General features: G+C 42.5%; 1 protein-coding gene and 4 non-coding genes across 5 annotated transcripts; 1 reads left to right on the top strand and 4 right to left on the bottom strand.

Annotated features, from left to right (window-relative positions):
* Positions 1-986: 986 nt before the first annotated feature.
* On the bottom strand, positions 987-1068 carry trnal-aag (transfer RNA leucine (anticodon AAG)). Its single transcript has one exon. It is a non-coding gene; the product is annotated as a tRNA-Leu (tRNA).
* Positions 1069-1381: 313 nt separating this feature from the next.
* Positions 1382-1463, bottom strand: trnal-uag (transfer RNA leucine (anticodon UAG)). Its single transcript has one exon. It is a non-coding gene; the product is annotated as a tRNA-Leu (tRNA).
* Positions 1464-2287: 824 nt separating this feature from the next.
* Positions 2288-2369, bottom strand: trnal-aag (transfer RNA leucine (anticodon AAG)). The gene has a single exon. It is a non-coding gene; the product is annotated as a tRNA-Leu (tRNA).
* A 999-nt stretch (positions 2370-3368) lies between these two features.
* Positions 3369-12627, top strand: LOC135734461 (uncharacterized). Its single transcript, XM_073814706.1, has 11 exons — positions 3369-3488; positions 4030-4116; positions 4209-4772; positions 7080-7214; positions 7675-7758; positions 8853-9340; positions 9453-9780; positions 9900-10701; positions 10802-11011; positions 11120-11484; positions 11650-12627. The coding sequence occupies exons 1-11, from the start codon at positions 3369-3371 to the stop codon at positions 12625-12627; spliced, it is 4161 nt and encodes a 1386-aa protein (XP_073670807.1).
* A 2271-nt stretch (positions 12628-14898) lies between these two features.
* Positions 14899-14980, bottom strand: trnal-aag (transfer RNA leucine (anticodon AAG)). Its single transcript has one exon. It is a non-coding gene; the product is annotated as a tRNA-Leu (tRNA).
* Positions 14981-15675: the final 695 nt, after the last annotated feature.

Here is a 15675-nt window from a genome sequence, read left to right as displayed (position 1 = left end):
GAAACGGTCCACGTGAGACATCCAAAGCGCGTAGATGGCCTGGCTGACTGCTGGCAATAGAGCCTCTTTAAAACCACTGCTGGCAGCGGTGGGATTCGAACCCAAGCCCCCGGAGAGACTGCAGCCTAAATCCAGCGCCTTGGACCGCTCGGCCACGCTACCTCTTGGAGAAGGGCTCTCTGGTGCGTTTCGGTGTGGGTGCAGCTCCACGGACAGCCTTAGTTGATTTCGAGGATCTCGTCGGCGGGAGAGAAACACCTTTGAGGTCCTGCTGTGCTGAGTCATACTCCTGGAGATCCCAAATCCTACAGAGTTCTATCGTTTAGAAAGTACATCTGACACAACAAATGAAGCCATGGGGTTTGCTTAAACTCGAAAATTAGGTGAGATTCCCAAAGCTCCCACAGAAATCTAAAGGAAGCGCTTCTGACAAACCAATTAACATGTGGGATGTTCTTGCATGCCAAAACCACTTTATTCTCCCAATACTCTGAAGCCCGGGATACACTGCACTATTATTGGCTGTCCCAGACGAAAGATTGCCATCGTGAAACAATCGTCGCGATTTCAGTGATCGTGGCTCTTCATCGGTGGTCCTATGTCGTACAATGAGAGAGGTTCAAAGACGGCCGTTTTCCCGGTCTTTCGTCCAAAGATAGCCTACGATAGTTTTCTGACAGTGTCAGAAATTCAGCATGATCAATGCACAGTGTGTTTGCTGCTACGACCTGCGTACTGGTATTTGTTTAACGCGAGCGCATGCTGTTGACGTTTCGCTAACGTGTGACGCAGCCGCCGAAGCTTCCGTGTCATCATCGTACAGTCTACATGCCTGTCGTACCCGGGTTTAAACGATCTATGACGCACAGTGTGATAAGGTAATGATCTTATAGGAGGGCAAAAATCCTGCAGTGTATTCCTGGCTTTACAGAAATCTCTGATACAGTGCCCGACTGCTGCCAATTGAGCCTCTTTAAAAGTTCTCCTGGCAGCGGTGGGATTCGAACCCACGCCCCCGAAGAGACTGGAGCCTTAATCCAGCGCCTTAGACCGCTCGGCCACGCTACCACTCAAAGGGCTTGCGTCGGGTGTCCGGAGCTCGCATATGCAGGCTGCATCGAGAATCAAGCCAGCTTCATTCAAGTTAACTGAACAATACATTCGCAAGTCACAAGCATATTACAGCAATTTTCCCATTACCTGAGAATAAGAGTCAACCTGATATTTGTTAGTATTCTGAAACAAGAAAGTATTTATAACGTACGCAGCCTACAAACGCGACCCCCCGAAGCTGCAGCCTTCTGATTGAGAAACGGTCCACGTGAGACTTCCAAAGCGGCCTGGCTGACTGCTGGCAATAGAGCCTCTTTAAAACCACTGCTGGCAGCGGTGGGATTCGAACCCACGCCCCCGGAGAGACTGGAGCCTAAATCCAGCGCCTTGGACCGCTCGGCCACGCTACCTCTTGGAGAAGGGCTCTCTGGTGCGTTTCGGTGTGGGTGCAGCTCCACGGACAGCCTCAGTTGATTTCGAGGATCTCGTCGGCGGGAGAGAAACACCTTTGAGGTCCTGCTGTGCTGAGTCATACTCCTGGAGATCCCAAATCCTACAGAGTTCTATCGTTTAGAAAGTACATCTGACACAACAAATGAAGCCATGGGGTTTGCTTAAACTCGAAAATTAGGTGAGATTCCCAAAGCTCCCACAGAAATCTAAAGGAAGCGCTTCTGACAAACCAATTAACATGTGGGATGTTCTTGCATGCCAAAACCACTTTATTCTCCCAATACTCTGAAGCCCGGGATACACTGCACGATTATTGGCTGTCCCAGACGAAAGATTGCCATCGTGAAACAATCGTCGCGATTTCAGTGATCGTGGCTCTTCATCGGTGGTCCTATGTCGTACAATGAGAGAGGTTCAAAGACGGCCGTTTTCCCGGTCTTTCGTCCAAAGATAGCCTACGATAGTTTTCTGACAGTGTCAGAAATTCAGCATGATCAATGCACAGTGTGTTTGCTGCTACGACCTGCGTACTGGTATTTGTTTAACCCGAGCGCATGCTGTTGACTTTTCGCTAACGTGTGACGCAGCCGCCGAAGCTTCCGTGTCATCATCGTACAGTCTACATGCCTGTCGTACCCGGGTTTAAACGATCTATGACGCACAGTGTGATAAGGTAATGATCTTATAGGAGGGCGAAAATCCTGCAGTGTATTCCTGGCTTTACAGAAATCTCTGATACAGTGCCCGACTGCTGCCAATTGAGCCTCTTTAAAAGTGTTCCTGGCAGCGGTGGGATTCGAACCCACGCCCCCGAAGAGACTGGAGCCTTAATCCAGCGCCTTAGACCGCTCGGCCACGCTACCACTCAAAGGGCTTGCGTCGGGTGTCCGGAGCTCGCATATGCAGGCTGCATCGAGAATCAAGCCAGCTTCATTCAAGTTAACTGAACAATACATTCGCAAGTCACAAGCATATTACAGCAATTTTCCCATTACCTGAGAATAAGAGTCAACCTGATATTTGTTAGTATTCTGAAACAAGAAAGTATTTATAACGTACGCAGCCTACAAACGCGACCCCCCGAAGCTGCAGCCTTCTGATTGAGAAACGGTCCACGTGAGACTTCCAAAGCGCGTAGATGGCCTGGCTGACTGCTGGCAATAGAGCCTCTTTAAAACCACTGCTGGCAGCGGTGGGATTCGAACCCACGCCCCCGGAGAGACTGGAGCCTAAGGGCGCCAGCTGCCGAAGAATAGTCCAACATAATGTTGAAAAATGTTGAAGCACAGCCAATCAAATCGAAGCGCTTCAACATTTAGAGCCAATCGAGTCGAAGCGCTTCAACATTTGCAGCCAATCACAGAGCGGAAGTTTCAACATTTTCAACATTTGACCAATCAGAGTGAAAGAGTAAGTCTTCGGGTACAATTCCCCTCCTCACCTGTAGGTGGAGTAAGAGTGATGCTCGATGACGTGTTACTGCTCTTCTATTTTTTTTTTTTGAGTTGCCGCTCTTCGCCAGTAGGGGGAGTAGGCTAAAAATGTCAATAAAGTTGCCGAAATTGGCCGAAAGTGTACGGTCTTTGACGAGAGGGATAAGACGACCTAACTGGGAGTGTCAGGGGTCAAAAAAGTTCAGTAGAAGGTTCATGCCCTACGACGAGCATCATTGTCACGGACATCAACATCTTTAAACGGAGGACAAATATTTGTATCTTTTATTACGGACTATAACCGGTAAGAATGCATAACTTAATAGCATAATTAAATCTGAGAGATAATTAGAGTTTAATTTTTAATTAGTATAGTTTTTAACAACTGTTTAGGAGAAGACAATGTCTGCAAAAAAATCGCACAAAGGCATGTCGGACGCTGAATGGATTTCACGTCTAAGAAAGTTTGCCAGTACAGGTGTTTGGCCTTCAGAAGAAGGTAATAGACCAGCTCCTAGACAAAAAAAGTGGCACGAGCTTTATCAAAGGGTAAGTGTGTGTTTTTTGTTATTTTTGCGTAAGAAAACAATGAACAACAAGTGTTTGTTGACTTGCATAATTAAGCATTTACAATAGATCTGGCCATTTACTGTATTTCCATAATAGTAACTAATGAAAGTACATTAGTGTTTGTTGACATGCATAATTAAACAGTAAAAGTAGAACTGTTTGTTTACTGTATTTACATAATAAAGCAAGAGATTAGTAATCTCATTCATTAGTCTCATTACAACATTGTAACGTGATTTAGGATTTACATGGTGTAATTGTTTATATGCATTTATTTGTTTATTTATTTATGATTGAATGTACTACTGACTACTGCTGTACTATAAAAGAAAAGCTACTTGAAACAAAGATTTGAGAAAGTGGGGGTAGGGATGGTTGGGGGTTTCAGTCAAGGTGTGACTTGTGTTTTTCCTTTACATGATCTTTTAAGGGAATCACTCCCTTAAAAGTCACTCCCTTAGTTTTATTCTTAAATTACAAATGCATGTACTGTGTATTGAATTTGCCACAATGTTTATAGATTGAAAAATGCCCGATGCACTCTCGTGGCCAGACAACATTGTTTGGAGGTGTCCTAAAGTGCACATGTGGTTTTCACACTCAAAAGGTAAAATACATTTCAATATGTTGCAAGTAAAAAAAAACAATGTTTTTCTTTCAAATATTGATTGTATGTAATTTTTGGTTGTCATTTATCAGCCACCTATGTCTACTGGACAGACACCAAGGGTCATGCAACAACAGTCTGCTGCTGCTATTGGATCACCACAGGAGGAGAGTCAGCATCAACCCCAGGTCCAGCCTCAACCTCAGGTCCAGCATCAACCTCAGGTCCAGCATCAACCTCAGGTCCAGCATCAACCTCAAGTCCAGCATCAACCTCAGGTCCAGCATCAACCTCAAGTCCAGCATCAACCTCAGGTCCAGCATCAACCTCAAGTCCAGCATCAACCTCAAGTCCAGCATCAACCTCAGGTCCAGCATCAACCTCAGGTCCAGCATCAACCTCAGGTCCAGCATCAACCTCAAGTCCAGCATCAACCTCAAGTCCAGCATCAACCTCAGGTCCAGCATCAACCTCAGGTCCAGCATCAACCTCAGGTCCAGCATCAACCTCAGGTCCAGCCTCAGGTCCAGCATCAACTTCAGGTCCAGCATCAACCTCAGGTCCAGCATCAACCTCAGGTCCAGCCTCAACCTCAGGTCCACCCTCAGCCTCCACCCCAGCGTACTCCATCAAGGATTTCGCCAAGTTTGTCACAGGTAGATTAATTACATTTTTTACAGGACTTGCAATGTTAACTATACATTTAAGTATCAAAGTCTGTATTGATTGGAAATTTGGTAAAGTATAGAAAGTAAAGGCTGAGATGTTTTCACATTTGCCTGCCAACTGACACACACTGTGGCGTCTGCTGATTGGTCAGTTTAAATATCTTGTGTCAAGGTATGATTGTTCCCTTGCTTTGCAACCTATATGCCCTATCGTTCCTGCCCTCTAAAAAAGGCAGGGCTTTTTTAACCCATCGCTGTGTAAATATTGTATAGAACATACCGCTGAGTTAAAAGTTACCCAATGCTGGGTTGTTTTTATTTGTTTATTTGTTTATTTATATGGATCCCAACATTTCAATAATCACAGTTGATAAATATACACATATAAACATTACTTAAAACAGGACTAGACAATTAATAAGATATGATTTATGATTACATTAATCAAGACATATAAAAACCTACATCAACACATAACACCGTAGACTACTTTTAAGTGACAGCTTAGGTGACAAACCTTAATGGGAATGGTATTCCAGATGAGAATAGCTCTATACAGGACAGTTTTCTTCAAAAAATTAGTTTTTGGGTGGGGGGGTCACTATATGACCATTATTTGCTTTTCTGGTGTTATGATTATGAACAGCGTTACAGTATTTGATTAAACAGAGAAATAGGCATTTTCATTGTCAATGTGTTTTAGATCATGGTGTTTAAAGTAATTGTTATTCTTTGGTTTAAAGTGAGCCATGAAAGTGTAGGCAAGGCAAGGCAAATTTATTTGTATAGCACATTTCATACACAGAGGTCATTCAAAGTGCTTAACATAGAAATGAGAAAACAATGCACGCATTTTAACACACGATAAAATCACAATAAAAACAAAGATACATGAGAATTTAAAATCAATTAAAGAAAATAAATGTGATTTTAATAAAAACAGTTTAAAATGTTAAAAAGAATAAAACAGGAGTAAAAGTGACTTGAGTTAAAAGTGCAGTCATTGTGAAGCAGCACAGTGCTCATTCAGTAAATGAAGAGTTAAACAGATGTGTTTTCATCTAGATTTAAAAGTGTTTAATGTTGAAGCACATCTGATCTCTTCTGGAAGCTGATTCCAGCTACAGGTGGCATAATATCTAAATGCTGATGCACCTTGTTTTGAGTTAACCCTTGGTATTTCTAACTGACCGGATCCTAATGATCTGAGTAATCTGTTAGGTTTATATTCAGTTAGCACATCTGTCATGTATTTGGGTCCTAAGCCATGAAGTGATTTATAAACGAATAGCAATACTTTAAAATCTATTCTAAATGTAACAGGAAGCCAGTGTAAGGACCTGAGGATTGGAGTAATGTGCTTAGATTTTTTGGTTCTGGTCAGAATTCTGGCAGCAGTGTTTTGTATGAGCTGTAGCTGTCTAATGGTTTTTTTTGGGATACCAGTAAGGAGTCCATTGCAGTAATCCACCCTGCTTGTGATGAAAGCATGAACAAGTTTCTCTAAATGTGGTCAATACATGTTGCTGTTGTAATGCCCACCTTGTTGCTTAAGATTCTAGTTGGCACTTTAACTATTTGATGTTAATTGCAGACACTTAAATAGGAAATTACTTTCTTTTTCTTTGTGCATCTGTCATCATTCCAATCAATGTTTATATCTCCAAGCAAGTAAAGTTCACAGTTAACATCAGAGACATTATCAAGCATTTCACCTAAGCATGTTAGATAGTCCATGTGTGCATCAGGAGGTCTATAACAGCATCTCACAAGCACTGGTCTCATATAAGGTACATGGACGTCTACCCATATAGCTTCAATGTCATCGCGTATGAAATTTTGTTTTAACTTACAAGGAATGTTGCTTTGCACAAAGATGGCCACACCACCACCAAATTTATTTTAACACGTGGTTTGGTAACAACAGCCCAGCATTATGTAATGTGTAACCAATGGTGTTCTGCCCAATATTTATCCAGTAAAATAACCCAGCATTTTTACAGTGTGTTCTTGGATTCTCCTCTTCCTCTCTACTTTGGCTCTGCTGTTGTAGGGTAAAGACCATTAAACTACACAGCAAAGTGCCTTATGGTTTTTCACTTTATTTTGGTCTTCTTTATTTTGGCAGTTAAAGCTACTTTTTCTGTCATGTATGCAAAATTGACTTAAGTAGTAAATATGTTAATACTTTATCTGCATTTATCATGCAGCCATTTCAGGTGTAATTAAAAGTAATTTTATTTTTTCCCCACTGTGCTAACACATTTTTATTGAAATTGTTTTGCCCTATTTCAGTTTACCAAGTCAAGATTTAGCGGGTCTCATATTGCTGCAGCGAAGCCCAACCTAAAGATGGCTAGAAGACCATCTCAGGCTACTGACCAACCTAGCTCAACAGCAGTGTCCAGTCCTCCTATACCAAGCACCACTGTATGTATAGGCCACATTGCATTTGCATACTTCTTTTCTCCGTTTATTATTCCAGAAAACCATAATATAATGAAGTAAGAACAATACTATACATTACTATACAGTGCTTTATTTTAAATAGATTTACTATCACAAATTTGGTGTGGTCAGCAATATTTATTTTTTAAGAAATTGACACTCTTATTCAGCAATGCATTGCATGCACATTACATTTATCAAAAACAACAATTGTTTCATTTTAAAATATAAAAAATTGTAACCCTAAAGGGTGTTTCAAGTGTAATATTTCTGTAAAGGCTAGGGACAGAAAAATGGACATTTCCGAAGAATGACCCAAAACTGAACACATACTACTGAACAGTGGTGTATTGTTACATCTAGGATGACATTAAATGATTGAACAGTTATATTTGATGTCTTTCTACTGTTGTAAAATATATTGCATTGCATGTTTGTACAGACACAAGACCCTGGAGTTCCAGTCTCCGTCCCCAGATCAACTGCCGATGTTACCAGTCCCACATCATCATGCAGCGTTGTCTCCGTAAGTAGTTTAATATTCTACTGGTCCAGTGGGCTTATTATGTTTGTATATTAACTGTCACACACAATGGGGCCAGCCAACTGACACGTTTGTAACAATTTTAAATTCTGCCACAAATGTATCCATTTGTCAGTATAATAGATAAAGGCTCACATGCCCAGAAATGATACATTTTATTATTTTTATATAATTTCCTTTTTAATGACTAATTTAAAGTTACCAGTTTGTACACTGTAAAAAGTTTCATGGGCTTTTCAACATTTGAGATATCAAATACACTGGACAAATGTTTACATAAGGCTTTCAACACAGAATAATAACAGAATTTCTAAAAAAAGATCCAAAGTTTACCCCTGATTCACTGTACAATGTTATTTAGTTTTTATGTGTTGTGATAGTTTACATATTATAGTTTACATATACCTGCCTTTTCATTGTATGGTGTTAATGTCATTAGCATCGCTGCATGTTTTAATTTATTGAAGTAGTTGTGTATGAGTTTCTTAATTGTTCACAATGTAAGAATATTAATCTTAACATCATACAGTCACTGGTGAAAAGGAGTCAAATATGCATAAAATGCTGAATTGCAAAGATTCTTGTCAGAGTCATGTATCCAGTTTTTCCTTATTTTATGTTATTTGATTTAATCCTGTTTATTATCTTGTTAATTAGCTCCGCCTCTGTTCTCATTATTTTCAATCGTCCTCACCTGTGTCTTGTTTAATTTGATTATCTGTCCTGTGTATTTATAGTCTGTCTGTGATTCAATTCCTTTTCTCATCTTAGTTGGTGTTAAATGTTGTTTTAGTGTGTTGTGTGCATCTGCTTGTCTGGTCATTGCTAATTTTGTAATTAAAGTTTTTTCCTTTATCCTCCTGTATACACAACTCTTGGTATTCTGCAGAAACTCGATGAATTAAATAGATAGACACGGTAAACTAAGTTTTAATGACTACAGCTGAAAAATACTTTTTAGTGTGAAAATAATCTGTTATTTAGATTAGCATTTTATTTAAGGGTCATCTTGGATAAAGCGTTATTTAACAAAGGTAACTTAAGGGACTAAATGTTTTGTCTCTTTTTCCTCACAGAGTGCTCCTACCGCGCTGTTACAAGCACCAAGTGTACTACCGCTTCCTCGTTTGTGGTCGGAGACCTTGCCACCAGAGGATCACAGGTGGATTGCAAGCCGGCTTTTTAAAATGGGGTCCAGGGGAAAGCCGGAACTCCGTGACAACCTTCAGCTCTGGTATCACCCACCACAGCCTGCACTGACATACAATCAGGCTCCTGCTCCTGACAGATTTTTTTGTCATGCCCTTTTGCTGTGGATGCCGTATAAGCTGTGGAAGGTCAAGGTTCTCTGTCCCAATCCTGCCTGTGGACAGCATCAACTGACAGGAGGCGGTCTGCATAAAAGGGCACGGCAAGTTCATGACATTGACAGGATGTACAACATGGTCACAGAAACCCTCATCTGTAAGAAGTGTAAAGCTTCTCATGTGTCCTGGAGTCAGACTGTCCTGCAACAGCTGGATCTGGGTCATCGCTCTGAGTTTCGGGTCATCCTCACGCAGAAGTGAGTACACTTTAATTTCCTCAAGTTGTTAGCCCATCATCCCATATTTGCAGACACTTTAAATATTTTTATGTGGTGTAAATAATGTATCTGTGGATTTTGCTTTTTTTAGGTATGCCTGTGATCTGAGAGTCATTAGACTCTTGCGTGAACGTGGCCTAGGCAACAGCCCCACGCGTGTTATTAAACAGCTGCGTGAGAACCACAGCGAGGAGTGGCTCCAGCGTCTGGCCCGGTACACCACCCAGTGCATGGACTTCATCAACCGCCCTGGGGTGTTGCCAATGCAGTTCCAGGAACCTCCTGAGCCTACAGTGTTGCCGAGCGTCAAGTGGCTTCTCACTGTGTACAGCCAAGACATCCTGACAAGGCTGGATGAAATCCATGCCAGGATAACATCCACACATGGCACAGTGTTGAAAATGGATTCCACTAAAAAGGTTAGCAGTTAAATTCTATGTATGCCATTGTCTGTTTTATCGCAAAAAGATGCTTTATTTGTAATTTGCATGGTTGGTTTCATTACATTTGTAAAGCATGTTTCATATGTCTTTTGCAGATCACCAAGAAGCTGGCTGGTACAGCGAGGGGAACAGGAAAATGGCTCACTTCTGTTGGCAATGAGTTTGGTCAGGTGCTCATGAGTGTGTTGACAGCCCAGGAAGGAGCAGGACTGGACATGATGATAGATGGTCTGGTGAAAAGATACCAGCAGGCTGGTGTGGATCCACCTGCTGTGTTGTATGTTGACTGTGGGTGCTGCACTGAGGTGGGGGAAACCAAGCTGAAAACCAGGTTCAGAGGATGGCCAGATCTCTTAATAAGGCTGGACATCTGGCATTTCATGCGCAGGATTGCTGTGGGCTGTACAACTGATGCCCATCAGCTTTATCCTATATTCATGGCACGACTGTCTGCATGCATCTTTGAATGGGATGCTGCTGATGTTGCTGTGCTACGCAGAGCCAAGAAAGCGCTGCTGGTGTCCCAGGGTTGGCCTGTGCTGACAGATGAAGTTGTCAGTAAACATCTTTCCAAACAGGAGCTGGCTCTGCATTGTCGGAGGAGGACCCGTGGAGAGGAGACTACCATTCTTCTCCTTGAGCGGCTGCTAACAGAGCTCATGACCAGCAATGGCAGTGACTCTATGGGTGTTCCTCTTCTGGACAGAGAAAGGATGGAGCACATCTGGACTGTCCAGAAGAAGCATGTCAAATGCATCCAGGACCCACCCGGTGTAGCCCTCTATACTGAGACTGGGACCTTAACCAAGGGAGGTGTGCTTCTGAAGACATACCGATGTGCCAGAGGATCCACATCTCTAGAGTCCTTTCATTTACATTTAAACCGTTTTATCCCAGGTATGTGTCTGTGACAAATACTTTGCATTTGTAAAAACAAACCATCACATGCCTTTGTGTGTTTCTTTAATACCATCTAAACACTATTGTCTCTTTACAGGTACCAGTGCCAACAGTCTTAACTTTCAGATTTATCTGCTGGAGGGACTAAACCGGTGGAATCAGGACCGGCAGGCTGCTTCCTTGTTATCAGGACCATCAGCTTTGTGCAGCTACACGGGAGAACTTGTTTACTGCGTAAACAGGAATTATGAAAAGCTGTTTGGCAAGAAAGTGGTCCCCACATTTCATCCACCTGCATGTTACACTGGTAAGAGAATTTGTTTTTGTTAATAAACCTGCAGTTTGTGAGTCTTATTTTTTTTTATATAATTAACTCTCTCATTTGTATTTAATTCCCTTTTATTTGTTTATTTAGGTGAACTTATTGGAGTGCAGTATTTATTCCAGCAGACTGGTCGGGCACTGCAGGACATGAACCCAGACTCTGAGCAGACGGCAGAGCTTATAGAGGAACTTGATGTGGAGGAGAGGGAGGAAGATGAAGGGTTCTTTGACATCAATGAGGATCACACAATAAGAGATCCAGAGGCTGTTCTGTCACCGCCCTCCACCATGACAACGAGTCCCTCTACCTTGGTTGCAAGCAGTGCCACATCTATCCAGGCCTCCATATGTACTTCACCGGTTCTTCTGACACGTGACCCCTCACAGTCTCCAACTGCTCTCTCACCTGTTCACGTGGAGCCTGGAGATACAGGTCAGGATGATGATGATGAAACGGTAAGTGTCACTTGTATGTGTTTCAATTTAACTTGAATATTTCAAACGGTGTTTGCGAATATCTGCTTCAGTGCATTTCAGATATTTTGAACTTAAGAGTAATTAGTTAATTAACAGAAAATGTGAATATCAAACAAAATATTTAGTGTAATTTGTTTTTAATAGGCTGTTGACTCCCAGAACGTGCCAGGATTCCAGCATGTGGACAGGCTGTCAGAATATCTGGTCGAGCTTCGGAAACGCACAGCCCTCAGCCTGACTAACCAGGAAGCGGAAACAATAATTGGACTTTGGCAAAACCTGGATGCCTTTGACAAGCGGCGGGTGGTGTATCGACCTCGATTTAAGAAGAGACTGCTGACTGGACGCTTCAGAACACCAAAGACGCCCACTCGCACCCCTGGAGTAGAGAGCACCACCAGATGCGTGCTGGGTGCAAGCAGCGCACCTGCTCAGTGGCCTGACTGTTGCCGTCTGGTGGAAACCATTTTCATCAGGCTATGCGTAATCCACCTTGCCCCCAAAAGAAAAGGCGGGAAAACTTATTCAAGATGGTCTTTGATCCTAGAAGACTATCGCAAGATAAGGCAGCTTGTGTTTGGCAATGGCTTGGTGATGAACGAAACTTCATTGCAGCTGGTGGAGGTTAACCAGAACACCCTGATTGACTGGTACAACGAAAGAAAGATAGACCAGCAAGTGACACTGATAGTTCGAGGCCTTGATTTGCCTCATCCCATCCCTGAAGCTCAGGAGCCTCTTCAGGATGCCAAACGGCTACGAACTGAGCTGCAGCAACCAATGCAGCTGCACCAGTACAAGCTACCAGATAGCACAGCAGGACAGGCAAAGCAAAGAGTAATATCTATTAGGCAGCCCCCTCTCAGACCCAAAACACCAGCAGCACCTGGAGCATCACTGCAAATGGTGTCAACAGGTTTCCAAAGTGTGCCGTTGCTCCAGTTTGTGCCAATGGTGCAGGGAATGCCAATGGTGCAGGGCATGCCAGTAGTTCATGGTGTGCAAATGGTGCAGGGCATGCCACTTATGCAGCCAGTTTTACAGCCAGCAGTTGTCCAAGGCACCACCTCACAGCCAGCTCCACCAGGTGCTAGTCAAGGAGCTATGCCCAAGAGACCCTAAAAGCGAACAGTAGAGGCGAACACTTGCAAGAAGTGTGGCCAATTTAAGACTGCTGAAACTGGGCATAGCCAATACAGGGGCAAGGTGTACTGTCCCCAGACTGAGACTGTGTCCAAAGAAGTGTGGTTGGAGAACATGCGTAGAATCTCCAACTAATGTATGCAGTTTTATGTTGGTAAGGTTGACCGTTCTTAATATTTGATTGTTACTGTACTTTTAGTTGTTTTAAAAGTGTTTTTAATATTGTATTTAACTTTTTGTTTGTGTTCTCTTTACTTATTTACAATTTAATATTCATTACTGTTCTTTTAACATTTGTAAACGCACTTAAAACTTTGTCAAGTGATGACTTTGACTTGGTTGGCATGCGATACTTGGCACACAATATAACACTTGCTTGTACAAAGGATTATTGGTGTATCTTATTGTTCTCACAACATAACAATTACCATAGAAATGTCTATTTAAAGTATTTAGAATTTATTTATTGCGTGTGTGTGTTTTATATTCATTTCAAGTTTCTTCTCACTTTTGTAAATAAAAACATTGTGGTTGTACTTTTGATTTTGTGTCATTACTCTTAGTAAAGGCAATACTCCGTAAGTTGCAATAATTTGTATATAAAATGAATAACAGTGCTTTTATACTTGTAACAAACATTACTACTAACAATTATGGTTACATCTGAATCTGAAAGTGTCTGGTTTAAATATATATATTAACAAAATACGGAATCCGTATAACATATCAACAATTCATACTACAACAGAATAATACAGATACTACCACTAAATAATAACAACAGAATTGGCACGGTGCATAAATTTTATTTATTCAAATACCATAAAGAAAATTAGTACATGTGTATTCCATAAACAACTAACAATTATGGTTACAGTTACATCTGAATCTGCAAGTGTCTGGCTTGGTGTATATATTTATTTAACAAAATACTGAATTAGTATAACATATCAACAACAATTTATACTACAACAGAATATTACAAATACTACCACTAAATGATAACAGAATTGGCACGGTGCATAAATGCATTTTATTTATTCAAATACCATAACGAAATTAATACATGTGTATTCCATAAACAACGCAACTGCATGCGTTCAAGAATTTGATAAAAATAAAATCACAAAATATTACAGAAAAGTGCCTTTGGCTGGATTCGAACCGAGTCTTTGGCGCGTACCTGCAATAGGAAACAATGTATTTAAAATGGGTCATTTCCGTCGCGTAAACTGTATAAACAATCAGACAGAAGAAAGATCTGTCACCAAACATCCGATTTCTCCTCTCTTCCTTCTCGTTTTCTCTTTCGCTTTTTCCCTTTCTCTTTTTCTTTCTTCCCCCTTTTCCCCCCTTCTTCCCCGTCTTTGTTGGACTATTGTTCCCCAGCTTGGGCGCAGCGCCTTGGACCGCTCGGCCACGCTACCTCTTGGAGAAGGGCTCTCTGGTGCGTTTCGGTGTGGGTGCAGCTCCACGGACAGCCTCAGTTGATTTCGAGGATCTCGTCGGCGGGAGAGAAACACCTTTGAGGTCCTGCTGTGCTGAGTCATACTCCTGGAGATCCCAAATCCTACAGAGTTCTATCGTTTAGAAAGTACATCTGACACAACAAATGAAGCCATGGGGTTTGCTTAAACTCGAAAATTAGGTGAGATTCCCAAAGCTCCCACAGAAATCTAAAGGAAGCGCTTCTGACAAACCAATTAACATGTGGGATGTTCTTGCATGCCAAAACCACTTTATTCTCCCAATACTCTGAAGCCCGGGATACACTGCACGATTATTGGCTGTCCCAGACGAAAGATTGCCATCGTGAAACAATCGTCGCGATTCAGTGATCGTGGCTCTTCATCGGTGGTCCTATGTCGTACAATGAGAGAGGTTCAAAGACGGCCGTTTTCCCGGTCTTTCGTCCAAAGATAGCCTACGATAGTTTTCTGACAGTGTCAGAAATTCAGCATGATCAACGCACAGTGTGTTTGCTGCTACGACCTGCGTACTGGTATTTGTTTAACGCGAGCGCATGCTGTTGACTTTTCGCTAACGTGTGACGCAGCCGCCGAAGCTTCCGTGTCATCATCGTACAGTCTACATGCCTGTCGTACCCGGGTTTAAACGATCTATGACGCACAGTGTGATAAGGTAATGATCTTATAGGAGGGCGAAAATCCTGCAGTGTATTCCTGGCTTTACAGAAATCTCTGATACAGTGCCCGACTGCTGCCAATTGAGCCTCTTTAAAAGTGTTCCTGGCAGCGGTGGGATTCGAACCCACGCCCCCGAAGAGACTGGAGCCTTAATCCAGCGCCTTAGACCGCTCGGCCACGCTACCACTCAAAGGGCTTGTGTCGGTTGTCCGGAGGACGCATATGCAGGCTGCATCGAGAATCAAGCCAGCTTCATTCAAGTTAACTGAACAATACATTCGCAAGTCACAAGCATATTACAGCAATTTTCCCATTAACTGAGAATAAGAGTCAACCTAAAATTTGTTAGTATTCTGAAACAAGAAAGTATTTATAACGTACGCAGCCTACAACCGCGACCCCCCGAAGCTGCAGCCTTCTGATTGAGAAACGGTCCACGTGAGACATCCAAAGCGCGTAGATGGCCTGGCTGACTGCTGGCAATAGAGCCTCTTTAAAACCACTGCTGGCAGCGGTGGGATTCGAACCCAAGCCCCCGGAGAGACTGCAGCCTAAATCCAGCGCCTTGGACCGCTCGGCCACGCTACCTCTTGGAGAAGGGCTCTCTGGTGCGTTTCGGTGTGGGTGCAGCTCCACGGACAGCCTCAGTTGATTTCGAGGATCTCGTCGGCGGGAGAGAAACACCTTTGAGGTCCTGCTGTGCTGAGTCATACTCCTGGAGATCCCAAATCCTACAGAGTTCTATCGTTTAGAAAGTACATCTGACACAACAAATGAAGCCATGGGGTTTGCTTAAACTCGAAAATTAGGTGAGATTCCCAAAGCTCCCACAGAAATCTAAAGGAAGCGCTTCTGACAAACCAATTAACATGTGGGATGT

The sequence above is a fragment of the Paramisgurnus dabryanus genome, chromosome 1 (assembly GCF_030506205.2).
Source record: "Paramisgurnus dabryanus chromosome 1, PD_genome_1.1, whole genome shotgun sequence".
NCBI lineage: Eukaryota > Metazoa > Chordata > Actinopteri > Cypriniformes > Cobitidae > Paramisgurnus > Paramisgurnus dabryanus.
This window is presented reverse-complemented; position numbering and strand designations above follow the sequence as displayed.

Bases quoted from the DNA above. Each gene is read 5' to 3' on its own strand.
- LOC135734461 (XM_073814706.1), top strand. From the start codon at position 3,369: ATGTCGGACGCTGAATGGATTTCACGTCTAAGAAAGTTTGCCAGTACA. The intron at 4,773-7,079 runs GTAGATTAATTA...GCCCTATTTCAG, and splicing joins TTTCGCCAAGTTTGTCACAG to TTTACCAAGTCAAGATTTAG. The intron at 7,759-8,852 runs GTAAGTAGTTTA...TTTTCCTCACAG, and splicing joins CATCATGCAGCGTTGTCTCC to AGTGCTCCTACCGCGCTGTT.